Source organism: Telmatherina bonti (assembly GCF_933228915.1).
Source record: "Telmatherina bonti genome assembly, chromosome: 18".
NCBI lineage: Eukaryota > Metazoa > Chordata > Actinopteri > Atheriniformes > Telmatherinidae > Telmatherina > Telmatherina bonti.
The window spans coordinates 34,485,257-34,504,147 of record NC_136616.1 but is presented as its reverse complement, the minus strand read 5'-3'; the positions used below and the strand labels follow the sequence as shown (position 1 = coordinate 34,504,147).

Genomic DNA, 18,891 nt, shown 5'->3' with positions numbered 1-18,891 from the left:
TATATTTCAAGTTATTGATGCTTAAAGTGCTTCTACAAGCTGCTGAATTGTTGTGTTGGCATGTTTTCACGGTCTGTCTGATTCTGCTTCTGGTTTATTTTTCAACAAAAAAATCATAAAGTGCAGCAAAAAAAAGTCCCAAAAAACTTTATATCCCTGAATAATAAAATATAAGAACGAATGCAACCACCTAACAATCTAGAGATTTCACTACATTTTCCTACAAATAAACACATTTCATTGCTACGTTGTAGATGCAGGACATTAGAGGTCAAGATGGTGTCGAGCTCTGCTCTTTTCCTTTCGAGCCTGTGTGCTAATATTCGTAGCTGCCCTGATAGCAGATTTCATAGCTGTCTCAATCCAGCCGTGAGGGAAAGCTGTGTGTTCACCAGCAAAGTGAACCCTGCCTTCAGGCCTGAAAAGCTCTGCGGCATACTCCAAATGCTGGTAAGGTGTGAACATAGCGAAGGCCCCCAAGCTGTATGGATCTACGGTCCACCTTTTCACCACCACCCCTGTGCACTTTGATCTGATGCCTTCACCGTGGATCTGCACCAAATCTCTCAAAGCCAGCTCTTTCAGGTCTTCATCGCTCGCACCTTGAAAGAGGAGGGAGTCATCGGACCAGGTGTAGGAGGCCAGGAGGACACCAATGGTGTCATTTCCAGGGAAACTGTGGCTGGGGTAGTAAATGTACCGAGAGGGTCTGTCTGTGATGCTCTTTCCTCCTCAGATCCCGTCTTTCTCCCAGAACTTCTCACTGAAAGTGAGGATGATTTTAGTGGAGCTTTCATAGTGCACTCCCTGCATGGCTTCCATCTTCTGGGGAGATAGAGGAGGTTCAAATTCTATGAAGAGGGCTGCTTTAGCTGTGGTCGTTACCAGGACGACATCAGTATCGAGGTGTTTCAGAGAGCCGTCCTGATCTTTCTCATACCACACAGTTACGCCTTTATCTGATTGCTTGATGTATTTGACTCTGGAGTTGAGGAGAACTGAGACATCCAGAACAGTCAGAAAAGCCGTGGCAAGAAGGTCCGTCCCTCCAGATATCTCATCGTACCTTCAAAACAGAAAAGACAATAATTCCATTTAGTTCATTTTCAGTTTAGTTCAAGTGCTTGTTTTGACGTGTCTCATCATGTTGTTTTGATGTTTCATTGACAGTACATTGGTGGACACGGGGGAAATATAACCAATAAAACATGAAATGAAAAAAACTGCAACAGCAACAAAACTTTTTTTTTTAACTTACTGCCAGCAATGAGGACCAACGTAGACCAATGCAAACCAAGTGCTAGCATTGCTGGTAGTAAGTTGGATATGTTCTCAGTGAGGGTTGGACTCCACCAAGACTGCTGTTTATTCCCGACTGTTCATATATTTTTTGGACAAAATCTTTAGGCACAGCTGATGTTAAGAGATCCGATTTGGCCATCTTAGGATTGGGTCTCTACTTCTTTTTTGAGATCCTCAATTCTTGTTGGAGCTATTCACAGCCTAGTGTGAAATGCGTGGGGGGATATTCAGTCGTACCTTCAAATCCGAGACAGTCCTCAGTCAGAAATGTCAGGATCCAGTTCCTGGGTGCCTCGTCTGTCCCTCCCTTGTCTGCAATCTCCTCCTCCCAGCTTCATTATTGCCTCATATGTTTCACCTGTGTGTTCTCTCCCTTGTGGGTATTTAGGTGCCTGGCTGTTTCTGTTTCTTTGCCAGATCGTTTTGTGTCCTTACTGTGCGATCCAGGCCTTTCCTCTGTTGTTTTTCTCCTGAGTCCTTGTTTTGTCCTGAACCTTGGGTTTCTTTTTGTTATTAAAAGAATGGTTGGAGCTTACTTCCTGTCCAGCGTGTGTGTCCACCACCAGACCTGACAAGAAAAGGGTGGAGTTTCCTCTCCAGGTGGCAAATGAGGTCCTGCATCAAGTGGAAGAACTCAAGTATTTTGGAATCTTATTCACAAGTAAGGGAAGGAAGGAGTGTGAGATTGACAGACGGCATTGGGAGTGATGCAGATGCTACATCAGTTTGTTGTGGTGAAAAAGGAGCTGAGCCAAAAGGCAAAGCTCTCAATTTACTATCTGATATACATTTCTACCTTCACTTATGACCACAAGCTGTGGGTAGCAACCCGAAGAATGATACTGCAAACACCATCCATCCATCCATCCATCTTCTGCCGCTTATCCGGGGTCGGGTCGCGGGGGCAGCAACCTAAGCAGGGAAGCCCAGACTTCCCTCTCCCCAGCCACATTTGCCAACTCTGCGGGGGGGATCCCGAGGCGTTCCCAGGCCAGCCGAGAGATGTAATCCCTCCAGCGTGTCCTGGGTCTTCCCCGGGGTCTCCTCCCCGAGGGACGTGCCTGGAACACCTCACCAGGGAGGCGTCCAGGAGGCATCCTGACCAGATGCCCGAGCCACCTCAACTGGTTCCTCTCGATGCGAAGGAGCAGCGGCTCTACTCTGAGCCCCTCCCGGATGACCGAGCTCCTCACCCTATCTCTAAGGGAGAGCCCGGCCACCCTGCGGAGGAAACTCATTTCAGCCGCCTGTATACGAGATCTCGTTCTTTCGGTCACGACCCACAGCTCATGACCATAGGTGAGGGTAGGAACGTAGATCAACTGGTAAATCGAGAGCTTCGCCTTCTGGCTCAGCTCCTTCTTCACCACGACAGACCGGCGCAGAGCCCGCATTACTGCAGACGCCGCACCGATCCGTCTGTCGATCTCACGCTCCATCCTTCCCTCACTCGTGAACAAGACCCCGAGATATTTAAACTCCTCCACTTGAGGCAGGACCTGACTCCCGACCCGGAGAGGGCAATCCACCCTATTCCGGCTGAGGACCATGGTCTCAGATTTTGAGGTGCTGATTCTCATCCCAGCCGCTTCACACTCGGCCGCGAATCGCTCAAGCGAGAGCTGGAGATCACGACCAGACGAAGCCAACAGGACCACGTCATCTGCAAAAAGCAGGGACCCAATCCTGAGGCCACCAAGTCGGATCCCCTCAACCCCTCGGCTGCGCCTAGAAATTCTGTCCATATAAGTTATGAACAGAATCGGTGATAAAGGGCAGCCTTGGCGGAGTCCAACCCTCACCGGAAACGAATCCGACTTACTACCGGCAATGCGGACCAAGCTCTGACACCTGTCGTACAGGGACCGGACAGCTCGTACAAGGGGGTCCGGTACCCCATACTCCCGGAGTACCCCCCACAGGAGCCCCCGGGGGACACGGTCGAATGCCTTCTCCAGGTCCACAAAGCACATGTAGACTGGTTGGGCAAACTCCCATGCCCCCTCCAGGACCCCAGAGAGGGTATAGAGCTGGTCCACTGTTCCGCGACCAGGACGAAAACCACACTGCTCCTCCTCAATCCGGGATTCGACTATCCGGCGGACCCTCCTCTCCAGGACCCCTGAATAGACCTTACCAGGGAGGCTGAGGAGTGTGATTCCCCTGTAATTGGAACACACCCTCCGGCCCCCCTTCTTAAAAAGGGGGACCACCACCCCAGTCTGCCAATCCAGCGGTACTGCCCCCGATGTCCACGCGATGCTGCAGAGGCGTGTCAGCCAGGACAGCCCCACAGCATCCAGAGCCTTAAGGAACTCTGGGCGGATCTCATCCACGCCCGGGGCCTTGCCGCCAAGGAGCTTTTTGACCACCTCAGCGACTTCAGCCCCAGAGATAGGAGAGTCCACCCCTGAGTCCACCAGCTCTGCTCCCTCATGGGAAGCCGTGTTGGTAGGATTGAGGAGGTCTTCGAAGTATTCCCTCCACCGACCCACAACGTCCCGAGTTGAGGTCAGCAGCTCCCCATCTCCACTGTACACAGTATTGATGGAGCACTGCTTCCCCCCCCCCGAGCCGCCGGATGGTGGACCAGAATCTCCTCGAAGCCGTCCGGAAGTCTTTCTCCATGGCCTCGCCGAACTCCTCCCATGCCCGAGTTTTTGCCTCGGCAACGGCCGAAGCCGCATGCCGCTTAGCCCGTCGGTACCCATCAGCTGCCTCCAGAGTCCCACAGGCCAAGAAGGCCCGATAGGACTCCTTCTTCAGCTTGACGGCATCCCTCACTGCTGGTGTCCACCAACGAGTCCTGGGATTACCGCCACGACAGGCACCAACGACCTTGCAGCCACAGCTCCGGCTGGCCGCCTCAGCAATAGAGGCACGGAACACAGCCCATTCGGACTCAATGTCCCCCGCCTCACCCGGGACATGTTCGAAGCTCTGCTGAAGGTGGGAGTTGAAGCTCGCTCTGACAGGGGACTCAGCCAGACGTTCCCAGCAGATCCTCACAACACGTTTGGGCCTGCCAGCTCTGACCGGCTTCCTCCCCCACCATCTGAGCCAACTCACCACCAGGTGGTGATCAGTTGACAGCTCCGCCCCCCTCTTCACCCGAGTGTCCAAGGCATGTGGCCGCAGGTCCGACGATACGACTACAAAGTCGATCATTGAACTGCGGCCCAGGGAATCCTGATGCCAGGTGTACATATGGACACTCTTATGCTGGAACATGGTGTTCGTTATAGACAATCCATGACGAGCACAGAAGTCCAATAACAAAACACAATTTGGGTTCAGAGGGGGGGGACCATGCCTCCCAATCACTCCCCTCCAGGTCTCACTGTCATTGCCCACGTGAGCATTGAAGTCCCCCAGCAGAACAATGGAGTCCCCAGAAGGAGCACCCTCCAGCACTCCCTCCAAGGACCCCAGAAAGGGTGGGTACTCTGAACTGCTGTTCGGCGCATAAGCACAGACAACCCGTCTGCGGAGGCGGAGGCGGAGGCGGAGGGAAACTACCCTTTCATCCACCGGGGTAAACCCCAACGTGCAGGCACCAAGCTGGGGGCTGATGAGAATGCCCACACCTGCTCGGCGCCTCTCACCATGAGCAACTCCAGAGTGGAAGAAGGTCCAGCCCCTCTCGAGGGTACTGGTTCCAGAGCCCAAGCCATGCGTCGAGGTGAGTCCAACTATATCTAGTCGGAACCGCTCAACCTCGCGCACAAGCTCAGGCTCCTTCCCCACCAGAGAGGTGACGTTCCACGTCCCTAGAGCCAGCTTCTGCAGCCGGGGATCGGACCGCCAGGGTCCCCGCCCCTTGCTGCCGCCCAGCTCACATTGCACCCGACCCCTACGGCTCCTCCCGCAGATGGTGAGCCCACGGGAGGTGGGGCCCATGTAACTCTTTCGGGCTGAGCCCGACCGGGCCCCATGGGCGAAGGCCCGGCCACCAGACGCTCGCTCTCGTACCGCCTCCAGGCCTGGCTCCAGAGGGGGTCCCGGTAACCCGCGTCCGGGCAAGGGAACATTTATGCCCAGGTTTGTCATCGTCATAGGGGTCTATGAGCCGTGCTTGGTCTGGTCCCTCCCCTAGACACCTGTTTGCCATGGGTGACCCTACCAGGGGCATAAAGCCCCCGACAACATAGCTGCTAGGATCTTCGGGACGCACAAACCCCTCCACCACGATAAGGTGATGGCTCAGGGAGAGGATACTGCAAACACAAGCGGTCGAAATGAGTTTCCTCTGCATGGTGGCCGGGCTCTCCCTTAGAGATAGGGAGATAATATCCATCCTCTTTCCATTGCTTTTCCAGGGTTGGGTATTGAGGAAAAACCTCTCCAGACAGGCATCCAGCCAGCATCCTGACCAGTTGCCAAAACAGCTCATCAGGTCACCAGTGTTGTGGAGGAGCATGTGCTATTGTCACATTTGAATCAGGTTCTCTCTGTGGTGCAATTGGTTAGCATGTTTGACAGTTATCTGAACAGTTGATGGTTCAAGACCACCAAGGAACATATCAGCACCCTAAAAACCCCAATGATCAGTAGATGTTGGATGCAGGTTTCCCTACATCAGGTCACATGATGCCTGATTTCCAAACAACTGCTTACGTTCAAGTATATTTCTATGGATCAACTAATGGCCATGTGGATCAAAAAATGGTCATAAAACTGCCGCAGCATCTGAGAAAATCTGTATTTTTGACAACTTAGAAGACAAGACTGATATCCCACAGAGAACTTTACATTTTTTTTATTAATTTTACCTGTCCTGTCCAGCATCTCAGCATACAGAACAACAATCTGCGTGCCATATTTTTGCCAGACAGATTTGTTCTGTCAAGGGAGACATCTCATGTATAAAGCTGCCCTTGATAAACTGAATACTTTTGTTATTATGGTAATTTTTTTTTATTTTACAATCATCATCAGTCTTGATATGGCCGAGCTGGACCTGGCAGGGCAAGAGGAAACAAAAGAAAATGAAGGGAGAAAAGGAGAGAGAGAAAAGAAAGGCATGTCTAAGCTAGTAAAGTTGTGAACTAAACAGTAAACTTCACAAGTGGCAGGACTTGATGCTGCGATTGCATTTTTTTTCAGCCAAAACTTTTAATTTTCGGAGTTTATATTTGTTTTTGTTTTTTTCAGTTACGTGACATTAATACAAAATTTTAACAAAGGTCAGCACTCCTTCATGTTACCTGATATACATACAGTATGTCATGAACTTTATTTTTGTGTTTCTGATCATTAACATACAGTCGTCTCCAGGAAAAATGGGTTGCATCTGTGGTCTAAAATCACCATAAAACAGCATGTGTAACAGCTCTGTTTAAAAAGGTATTTAATTAAACTCCCTAAGTTGCTGCCTCACACACTGAAATCAAGTCAGCCAGCTCAGGTTTAAATCCCAGTCTGGAGCTTCTTGTAGGTCACAGCCTTTGTTATGGAACTTTAACTGTGTTATCATAGTGTAATAGCCGAAGTGTTATTGTTCTTATTTGCCTTTTGTGATCTGTTGTTCTGTGCATGGGGGGTTATGTTCATGTGAGACTCATGTTGGGATGGGTAAAACTCTGGGGAGCGGAAGCGAAAATGGTGAAGTTGGAGGGTGAGATCGCGTGAGTTAGTTCAGCGTGAGTTGTGGCTGAAACAGCAGCTCCTGTTCAAAAAGCTGTTAATAAACCAATCCAAAAAGATCCAAGTCCGCTGGTTACTTACCTGTGAGCACGGGCATTACAATAGTTATGCAGATAATCTACAAGTCTATCTGTCTCTGGCTGTGTTTGAATAACCCCAACAATTACTCTACCCTAAATGTCACAATAAAAACCTGGTAATTGAGACACCAACATCTCCAAAAACCCATTAAAAAGTTTTTCCAAGTCAAAGTATATTGCAAGTGGAATGGAAACACTATTTTTCCATTCGTGTTGTGTCACCGGACATACATAGGGGGTCATGTGACCAGTTCATTTCAAATAAAGATGGATGGAGGAAGAGACAGAAATCTTTTAACAAAAAGTTAGAGACAAATATAACTGCATTTGTGATAGCAAACAATAGGGAAATGCAGAGTTTTACAAGAATTTAGAAATGAGTGAGAAGGGCTTAGAAAAGCTGGGATAAATCTTCTGCAGCAAGTGAAAAAGCCTGAAACGACGCTACCTGGTTACATGGCAAAAGGCCTGAGTATAAAAAAGGCTATATCCATAATAGCTTTACATGCAACCAGTAAAAATATGTACAGGCGGTCCTCAGTTTACAAATGAGTTCCGGATTTTTACCCTTAAATACCCCTAAATATTCCCTAAATCCCTACATAACTATTTAAATACATGTATTATACATCATGTTAATAGAAAAACATTAACAATTAATATAAACCTTCAAATGCAAATAAAATAAATATACATGCATTAAGGGATCATTTCAGCCTCTGTGTCACATGTGGTAAGAGCTTTGATGGAACCTCGTAACTTCAAAACTTGCTGTATGTTTTTAATTACATTTATTTAACCAGTATCGTAAAGTCAAAGTGAACCACGTAGCCCAAGGACCGCCTGTACATTCAAATCTTTATTCCCTCATTTTAGTCTCGACAACAGTGCAAATATAAAAGCATCACGGATAAAAGGATCTTACGATGTGCTGTCGCTGACGTCGCTTTCAACATACAGCAACTCAGTCAGAGCCAAGTGCATGAGGCTCTGCTCGTTGAGCAGATCGCCGATCATCCTCGTGGCCTCGGCACTCAGACCGCCTTCACCTCTCAGATATTCCTGTAAAACACACACAGACGTCCTCCATCTGCAGTCAACATCAACCTGAAGCCTGATTCTTGTTTTTATATCAGATTACCTTCACAGACAGATGGTCGTATTTGTCCAGCATAGCTTTACAGCCATGAGCTTCCACCTCATCTTTTACCTGAAACAAAGGTAATTTCTAGTGATTAGATGTAAATACAGTGCTGTGCAGTCACTTTTCATCTTCACACACCTTCTTCAGAGCCTGATCCAGCAGCGTATCTGCAGACAGCCCCCTCTCCCATTCAGGCAGATTGTACTTCAGGATGTCAGGGTTCGCCTTCACGGCGTACGTCTTCTTCCGCAGCCCGTGAACCAGATAGTAGGTGTTCATGTCGTCCATAATGAAGCGATTCAGCTTGAGGCCCAGTTCTTTGATGTACCAGCGGATGATGCTGTGAAGAGACATGAGTCATGGACTGGTTGCACGTGCAAGTCAGATCCAGGTAGAGAGTCCAAACCGAGCAGGCAGAATGATGGATTTTCATCCAACCACCCCTCCATCCATCCATCCAGCCGTCCATTCATCCATCATCCATCCATCCGTTCCTCCACCCCTCCATCCATCCATCCATCCAGCCGTCCATCCATTCATCCATCCATCTGTCCGTTCTTCCATCCGTCCATCCATCCATCCATCCATCCATCATCCATCCATCCATCCATCCAGGTTCACCAGTCTATTGCAGGACAGCTTATCATTTTATCAGCTCAATACTGATCACATCTGAATAGAAGTAATCGTCACACTTAATGGTCAGAAATGTTTCCTGTTCCATGAAGCACCGTTCTGGGCAACGTTCAATGCAACAACCACTCATCTCAGAAGTGGGAGTAAAATGTCAGGAATAAACTCACTGATGATAACTGGGGATTCTCATTGCTCCCAGTTCAGCGTACCAGCCCTCCTTTTCATTCCTTTAGGTGTGTGCGCGGCCTCCAACACGACCACTCGCCTCTAATATGGTCACCTTCAGAGTTACATCAAACAGTTATAAACAAACATCTCTGATTACACGTTACCCGAATGACAGTTTCTTTAGAAGAAAATACTAGTTATAAAGGAAAAAAAAAATTATCTGATTTTCAACATTCTGGCTTAAAGACGCTGCATGTGAATTTCTGATATTAAAACTATGCATCTTGGACTCATTTGATGGCCCAGTCTGCCTTTTCTATTGCTATTATATCCATTTCTGGAGCCGCATCAGGTGCTTTTCATCTGTTGTAGGTCGTCTTTCAGTCCTTGCAGCTCTTCTCTTGTCCTCCATGTTCCTTCAACTGTTTAAACAACACACTGCATCTGTGTTAGATTTCAGCTAAACAAGTTATGGAAAACTTTGCAGTAAAAGTTGTCAGTGTCTTATAGCGCTACTTCTTCTCACTTCAAAATGAAAATGGTTGGGGATAGGGACTAAAAATGTTCAAAGAAAAACTTCAAAAGACCTTCAGAAAACCATGAAAATATCAGTCTAGACCCATTTTAAAGATGATGTTTGCCTCCAGAGTTTCTTGCAAAGAAAAATGAGAGAAACTGACGACTTTGTATAGTGCTGCAGTACCCCAGGAAGACCACATGGTGTCGCAATTGAGCTGTAACAATCCCGAACACACTAAAATGACAATCCAAAAAATGGGTGATTCTCAATTCAGGGTCTGTACACCTCCTAGTGTGCAGACTGCTTAGGCTATGAAGTGTTCTACGTGGTCTGCACACACCGAAGTGCGCTTACTGCCAGTAAAATGAGACGGCCTATCTTGTGTACGAGATTTACCCATAGTGCTCCAGTCCTCCGTTGCCTGGCAACTACATATGCCAAGTTTATCTAATTACTGATCCCATTCTTCCATAAAAAGACACAAAAATATTTTTTTAAATGACAGAAAATGGTGCAAGTAATTTAACTTTGATTAATTTTCCTTTGTGTGTAAATGAGCAACATGAGGCGGTTTAGACGAGCTCTCCTCTGACTGACAGCTCATCCTGTCAAGCTGACGTGAACTTCAGTGGAAAATAATCCTTGTTAGACACATATACAGTCGTCCTCATGTATTCATACCCTCACATTAAAGAAGGAGAAAAGAGCTGCCTGGGAAATAAGCTGAAATTGACAATAGTGTAGCAACCTCCCAAGGCTGAATTAACCCCCGAATCAGATAAGAACTCATGACTGTCTACTTCAAAAGGAAGTCCATCCACACATCTCCAAATCAGGGCTCAATGAAAGCCCTAAAAATCAGATCCATCTTAATCTGGGTAGACAGACCTCCACGTTAAATCAGGAACCCTGCTGGTTTTATCTTGTTCCTGGTAGGAAATGTCTACACAGACAGACTGTGGCACCCTTTTGAAGTTGGACCCTGGTGAGAGCCTGTTGTCCATCTCCCCAGGAGGTCCCTTTGTATCCACAGCACACAAAGACCAAATTCCAGAGCAGAACCTTTAAGCTCTGAATTCTAAACTGTATAAAATACTGGATGTATCCTCAGCACACCTGGATAAATGGACTCTTCTTCCTTTCTAAATTAATCCAAGACTTTAACTGTTTTTCAGATGTGAAATCCACAGAAGTTAGCAAGTTAGTTCATGTCTGTGATTCCTTGGATGGAGCAATGGCGCCATCTAGCAGACACCCTTGAACAGGTTGAGATATGCATTTCAGGCTGATTAAATACCCAGTGATTAACATTATATGCTGTTGTTATTAACGACTCTGACTCAAAGTAAGAACTTGTGTGGAAATGATTTCTTGACCCACCAGGTCCGTGAAAAGTGAAAATCATCGATGAAATGTCTTGATGAAATGTCTTGTACCTGCTAACAAACCTTTTCCCCTTTTGACAGCAACAAAACTGTTTTAAGGTTCATGTTTATAAGGATCATTCATACTTCTTCTCATCTATAAATGGATTTTATAGACATGTTTTGAGGTTGGAAAAATGTTAAGTTTAATTCCCCAAGAACTTAGTATTTTGATCAAACCTTCAGACCCCATGTCCTGACCCCTGTGCTCTGATTGGATAATCTAAAGTCCGCCCCAGAGCGCCAGCAAATTTAACTGTGGGTCTTCCCGCAACTCGCTCTCTTGTTTTTTTTTTTATCTCTTGTTTTCTTTTGTTTCTCTGTTGTTTTTTCCTTTTCTTTTGTTTTCTTGTCTTGTTTTCCTTTTGTTTTTCTTGTTCTCTTTTTGGTTTTTTCCTCTTTGTTTTTGTTTGATGTTTGCTTTAGTCGTGTTTTTGTCAGTCTGGTGCCGTGTTCGTTTTGATTAAGTAAGCTCGCTCGCTCGACTGCTTAACACCAGAAAACTCATCCAATTCTGGCTGAACAATTCTTGCTTCTGACACACCATCGAAGCTGCTCTCCCAGCCCACAAAGACTGTGACCAGTAACGTACGGACGACCCGACCGTTACTGCTCCAGTTGATCCCAGGACTTTGCCGGCACCCGTGACCCGTGGATTCTAATCGGAGTTGGGTCCAGCTTCAGACGTCAAACCAGGCGGTTCCAGGCGGTTCCAGGCGAGCTCCTGACTTCTATGGAGGTCCCCTTTGGACAAGTATCAGGACGACCACTGACTCCTTGCCCACTGGACCCAAGGTCCAAGACGCTGAAGTAAGGCTGACCCATAATTCCACTGTCTCCGATCCAGCTGGTGTCTTAGCAGAAGCTGCCCTTTTTAAATCCATTCCCCCGGTATCCCCCTGATAGTCTACCCTGACATAGTTAGTTCACTTCATTAGACTTGCCATCTTTCCAACCTTCCTAGTTGTGTAAGTTATGTAAGCTGCTTACACAACTTTACCTTTAATAATTTTATTTTACATTTTTGGTTGTTGGCTCGGATCGAGCTTCCATACTCTCTCTCTCTCTCTCTCTCTCTCTCTCTCTCTCTCATCTTGGCTAATTCAGTATTTGATGCTTGCTGACGCTATTTCTGGTTTACATTATTAATTTAATTTGTGCCTGTTGATTTTAACCAGTGTGGTTTTTAATAAAGTGTGTCATATTTTAAGAAGTCTTGGTAGCGTGATCGATCTTTGTGAAGTGATTTGTTCCCCCTGACGAGAACTTACAGTAAGTGTATTTTGAGACTGATGGTTATCTTTTATTAGACGAATATAATTGTCATATTACGGTATTCCCTGCCTGACCATATAACAAATTTAGGACTGGGTGGTGCCCGAGGTCATCCGCTTGTCTAAGGACACAGCAAATTAATAATTAAAATACCCACTGTCGCTCCGACATTGGATCCCAGGTTAACGTTAATGAGAACAAGCTAAAATAGTAATAATAAATAAAAGTTCTATGAAAACCATGATGTTATTTTCTAATTCTTGTTCAATAGAAATATTTTTTAAAAAGCAAACCAATATGATAAAATAACATATGTTACATCACTCAAACTAATATATGATACACACACGTATATATATAAGTATATATATATATATATATATATATATATATATATATATATATATATATATATAAGTATATATATATATATACATATATATATATATACATATATATATACATATATATATATATATGCATATATATATGCATATATATATATATATATATATATATATATATATATATATATATATATATATATATATATATATATATATATGTAGATTTTTTTTTTTCCTTTTTTTTTTTAAAAATCCTTTGTTTTCACTCCAGTCAGGTGTTTTTTCTTTCTCCCAGTCAGACTTCTGCACCTGTTGAGAGGTATTTTGTCCCACTGTTCATCAGAAAAATGCTCTAACTTGTCCAGGATCGATTTGTTTGTTTGTTTTTCTTTAACTCAATTAAATGACAAAACAGTTTAACACGTTTAATTATTGTTCATTATTTCAGTCTGCAGTTATCTGAGTGACTGTAATAAATTCAGCCTTTCTTTAATGAAAGGGGACGAAGACATCTGAGGACGACTGGAATGAAATTCATTTGTGGTTATAGGACACGATGCTGCTGTCCTCCCAGCTTGTCTGCTGGTACAAATATGTGTGTTTATACATAAAAATAAATAAATAAATGGTCTGGCTGGTGTGGTACCTACACCGGCGCTCTGCTGTTCATTCTTTTCTATCAGGAACGCAATCAGTTCTGGGATAGGAGAGGGTGCAAAGGATACATCTCTTGTATCCTTTGTTTTAAGCTAATCTGGAGCCAAACGAAGTGCGCATTTGAAGGGTGGACTCGAAGGGGCTTTCAATTGGGACAGCACTTGGCGCGCCACGATGACGCATGCAGCTGACAAAACCGCTCTTCAAAGTGTGCAGAACCTGAATTGAGAAACACCCTACGAATGTGGTTTCTGTTTTATTTTTCAATTAAACACATTTTCAGTTGCAAACATGCACACTGCAAACATCTTAATATGCAATAAGAAGCATTTAAACTGTGAAGATTCAGACTATCTTCAAAATAAATTGTGTCCATGTAGCAAGATAATCATATCTGGGAAGGTTTTCTGAAATAAGAAAAAAATCAAGACTTTACAGAAGTGACAAATATCTCATTTTAAGTCCTTTAAAAAGTAAAAAAAATCCTCAAAAACCAGTTGCTTCTTAAAATAAGATGATTCTTCTTTGTGCTTCTGTGATGGCAGTCTGAGCTGCCACAAAGTAAAGGTCTGATAACTTTATTTTTTTCTCCGTTAGTTTTGTAAACACTTGAAAGATAGATTCTGTCATTTTTCATATTTTTATTAGCTGGGCTGACAGGGGGTTGACTAACTGGGAGCACACATTTATATTATATACAATTAACTTGTTTTGCCACCTTGTTAATCTTAATATACTTTCCTTTTGAGTTGCCAGTTCCTGGATGGAGTTCCCCAGCCTGCCAAAGAAAAGAGTCCTGACTGCACTGGAGCTCCTTAAATCAGGCTGAGGCCTAATTGGGCAGTACCATCTTTTTTTATGAGGGAAGTGTAGGAGAGGTTTAGGTTCCTCTATTGATTGTTTGTCAGTTGTGTTTTGCATTATTTAGGAATCTCAGATTGTTTAGTTTATTGTCCAAACAGGTTACATGGAACACTTTATTGATAAGTTAAGTTTATGTTATAGTTGGTATGGAGTATTGTTTTGCCAAAGTGTCAAAATGGCCTGATCAGCCAGTGTTTATATGTGTCCCTTGTGTGTCTGTTAAGGAGGTCAGTCAGTGTCTGAGTTCCTTAAGTTAATGCCTATGTTGAAGTTTGTATCTTAAACCTCATTTATGGGCCCAAAGGTATTGTACTAAAATATTTATTTTGATATTTTTGTTCAATAAATGCACACATCATATTTTTCTAAAAAGATTCCTTGTGCTTCTCTGTTTTTTTCGGCTTGGTCCCTCACAGCTTCTAATCCCCCCCATCTCAATGGACTTGGCTGCAGTTATGTTATTTTTTTCCATTCTGCTGTTGGGAAGCTTGTTACTCTCAACATCATCATCATGACTCTTTAGCTGAACATAAGACTCGCTTAGATGGAGGGTTTTTGAGTTTGACAAACAGAACTGATTAAGATCTGTTGAAGCCATCTGCTGAAGAAAACATGAAACAGGAGATGAAGCCTGCCTTTTATGAAGAGGAAAGAACGGTTGTGTTGGACGAAGAATTACCAGAAGCATCAGAAAACAGATACACTCTTTTCCTGCCTGCTTTCCTACAACCAGCTGCATTGTGAAGCTGTTGGGTACCTGATGTCCTGCATCCTGCAGTAACTTAGCAGCCGTCAGTCCAGCCATGCCGCCTCCAACGATGACAACACGATGAGGTTTGCTAACGTGTGGAAGGCCGTGCTGGGCCGTGTGCATCAGCTGGGCGTAGTCGGTATCATTCAGACAGTCTGCCAGCTCTTCCTTCAGGCTGATGGCGTCTGTGTGACTGGGGTGTAAAACCACCAGCAGCACGCTGATGGAAACTACAGAACACACAGGTGTGTTTGAAAAATCAGTCAGAGGCTGCTTCATCTGGATCGGCTTCTGGAATCAGGGATATTTCAGCAAAGTGGGATCGACTAAGAATTCCCTAAAAGGCTGATGTTCACTTCTTATTTCTGTGTTTTTGGAGGGCAAAATATGCTGTTCTTCAATTCAATTCCAGCTGAGGGCTATTCTGTACAAAACCATCTAAGAAAAGGCAGAAAAGTCAACCTCTTTTTGTTTTTTTCAGCTTCAGCGGCTTTATTCAGCAGTATCTTGATTGGGAAGGGGAGGGGAGGGAAGAAGATGGGGGGAGAACCTCAAATCTCTCAAATAAAACAACCTCTGTAGGTAGGACGTAACTATCTGGGGGTCGTGGTGCAAAACTATTTGGTCCCACTGCCTTATTTAAACACCCAAAGTTAAGAAAAGCTCATGCTGGATTTTTGTAAAACATTCATCTGGAAATACAAAACAACTCACATAATTTCAACTTCAGCTCTTTTGGATCCAACAGCTTTGCCAAAGTCTTCTTCGCCATTCTTAAAGGTCATCGTTCAGTGTAAAGACGACACAGAACAGAAACATGAAGCTGGAAAATAATCATTTTTCATTTTCTTTAATTTCTGATGAAAAATTAGATTCCTACCTTCAGCGGAGCCTTGATGCCAGATCGTGACCTTATGTTGGACTGCAGACTTTTATATGCTCTGCTTTGAAGCAACACTGGAAATTTTTACTCTTGACTGGTCGCACCACCCAAGATGTGAAAGAAAAAAAAGAAAGAATTTAGTTTTACTTTTGTTTTCCAAACAATCATATAATGAACTGACCTGGAACAACTGCTTCAGTCATGAGATCAGATAACAAACCCAAATGATGCAGCTCAAATGTAAAGAAAGTCACCCTGCACTGAAATAAGAGGAAGTGTCTAGAATTTAAACAAGTCAGAAATGTCTCAAAACCAGCAGCAAAAGACGCATTTAAAGCAGTAAGAAAACCTGGAGAGGAAAGGTTTTTTTTGTTTTGTTTTTTTAATCTGAAGTCTTCATCTGGTCCTTTAACAAAAAGTAGAAGGACATATTTGTGTTATTTATTTTTTCTTTTCTATATTTGTAGGTCAAAATGATCAAAGCTCAATCTGCTGAATGGCATCCAGTAGAATATCTGACTGTGTTCAACAGGATTTTATACAGTTTTTAAGCATAAAATGATGCAAAATGTCTCAGAATCAGCACCTATACATGTGGCTTTAGAGGAGGAAGTCCTTTATGAAGTTAAGCCACCTCCAAACCAGTTAATGCCTGTTTCCAGCATTTCTCACACATTCACATTAAAGATATTAAATCAAGGATAACTACATAAGAAATAAATAAAGTCGTAGCGCGTTGGTGCACATGGTGGAGTTCGATGGTTCCCAAACTATTTTCTTTGAGGAGCTCTTCATGCAAGTGGCTTATTTTCTGACCAGTCATGCAAAGAATCCAGTCCAGTTTAAAATAGCAATCTGTTTTGTGGAATTTTCGAGCTTAGGTTTGGTCTTTTTGTAGCCTCTATGATCACCCAGTTTGCCCAGTCTGTGAGCCTTCATTTGCTTATATTTGCATATATTTTCTTGGTGTGGTTTTGTGTTGTCATGATGTGGTTTCATTTGGTGCCTTAGTTTCTGGCTTCCTGTTTTATTTTGTAGTTTTTCCTGTTTAGTTCTCTCGGTTCTTGTTTAGCTTCATGGATTTTCTAGAACCCAGGTTCTAGTAAATGAACCTGGGTTCATTTACTAGATTTGTTTCACCTGTTTCTTGTTTGGTTTTCCAGTGTATTTATACCCCTCTTTTTCAGTTTGTGGTTGTTGGTTCATTTTGTCCACACCACATCTCCACTGCCACCGTGACACGTGTTAAATTGCTCGTTTAAAGTTTGGGTTAAAACCTTTAAACAAACTACTTCTACAAGCTGCTGTAATGGCAGAGAAAACAAGTCATTACTGGACATGTCATAATGTTTTTATTAAAGATTTTTACATAAAATGCTCTTTAATACACATTTTCTTCAGAAATCAAAAACACATTTTCATTTCTCTTCATGTTTTGGATTAAAAGCAGACAAACAGAGCTCGTCTTGGCCTCGACGTTGATCTGAAGTCATTCGAGCTGCCTTGTTGATCTGCTTGGTCGCCTGGATCGCAGACTTCATGAATCTTTCGATCCAAGTGTGAGGAAAAGCCTTGTGTTTGCCAGCAAGTGGATCCTGCGTTCATGCTTGAAGAACTCTTTGGCGTACTCGTATTATTAGAGAGTTTAGCTCATTTTAACACATTTAGAAAGAACTGTTAGATGCAGAGGACGTATTCAGAACAAAACTAACATATTTACATGTATGCAGGTGTAGGAGATAAGGAGAAGGTTGGATGAGGAAGGCAGAGCAAAGGACAGGAAAACATGACAGAGGGAAGTGAGGAAGAAGAGTGTGTTCATTAAAGGCCTTTTTGCAGGCCTTATGCTTACTGAAGGGGATGATGTCATAGCATGTGTAAGTGGGGAGTGGACCGAAAGATGAGGGACGTGATGTGTGGCGTTGGGAGCTGATTCTGTTGGGTTGGTGTGCATTGCGTGGACTGGATGGGCTTGGACTTCTGTTTAATCCCTTTCAGACATTTAAATGGTGACTTTTGTTTCTTTAAGATTACAGTTATTTTATGTCTATGTCTTGTATGACTAAATTAATTGACGTTGACTGAAAATAAATGGAGAAAGACTTTGGGCTGTGCTTGTTAAATGCCCAGCTAAAAGATGATGAAAATAAGCATGGTGTTATTGGAAGAAAAAAAAAAAGAGGTAAAATCTCAAGCTTTAAAACAGGTATGGCACACCAACATCATCTTCATGTGTTAAAGCTGCGTTATCTTCTTGGCGAGGTCATGTTCAGCTTTCCCAGGGAAACACTGACTTATGGATCCACTGCCACTATAGTCTCACATAGATACAGTTATAATCCAAAGTCCAGGATTTTCACAGCACAGAACATGGTCCACATGATATGTTTGCAACAGTATTCAACAGAAGAACATTATAATTATGAGACTATAATCACATGACTAAATGATTCAGATGCAGCCTCAGAAGCTTGTCTGCTGCACGGCGTCGACCATGGCAGCTCACCGCCCCTTTAACCCTTGTCATGCATGCACCATGGTCTCCAGAGGGACCCCAACATGTCTATCATGCCCGTGGGGGATTCGGGGGGGTGGACTGGGGAAGAGGGAGTTCTTGGTCTGGACCACTGCAGAGTTTGTCACACCTGCTGTCGTTCAGGACACTGGAGCAGAAACGGTCCCTACAACATGCTACAACACTCCACCTCCCTCCTGTGCCGGCTCTGAGTCCTGGAGCAGGACCTGATATGCAGATGTGACTGCAGGGACCCGGCCACTGCTGATGGGGCCCGGCGATCGCAGAACCAGAGGGTCTAGCAGAGCCCTGCTGGTTGTGACTGTGAACAGTGTGGATATGGATTTTATGGTGGACATGTGGGCTTGGTTTTCACCTTAGACCTCTGGAGGTGATGGATCCTCCTTGTCCTCAGACTGGTTGTGGGATTTTCTGGAAGTAAAAGATTAACGGATGTGGCCAGCAGGCAGCATGAATCCCACCCCGACTACAGAGTCAGATGATGTTTTCTGGAATAAGCTGCACCCTGATTCTGTCAGAAAGACTGTTGTGTTCACTCAGTTCTCTGCGGAAAACCTGGATCTGCTTCCTGGAACCGTTTGCCCCCCTCTCTGATCCTTTACATGTCAGTCTTTATTAATTACACATATGAACCTGATTTATCTACCAGGAAGTTTTA

The 18,891-nt window shown here is 44.2% G+C and overlaps 1 protein-coding gene across 1 annotated transcript; it reads right to left on the bottom strand.

Moving 5' to 3' along the window:
* Window positions 1-264: 264 nt before the first annotated feature.
* On the bottom strand, window positions 265-15,586 carry LOC306769301 (L-amino-acid oxidase-like; the record flags this gene model as incomplete). The annotated part of the gene is given in 9 exon segments (XM_079257867.1): window positions 265-732; window positions 736-1,066; window positions 7,954-8,090; window positions 8,170-8,238; window positions 8,311-8,512; window positions 8,976-9,037; window positions 9,041-9,088; window positions 14,821-15,044; window positions 15,529-15,586. Coding segments are annotated over 9 exon segments (1,599 nt in total).
* Between the last annotated feature and the right edge of the window lie 3,305 nt (window positions 15,587-18,891).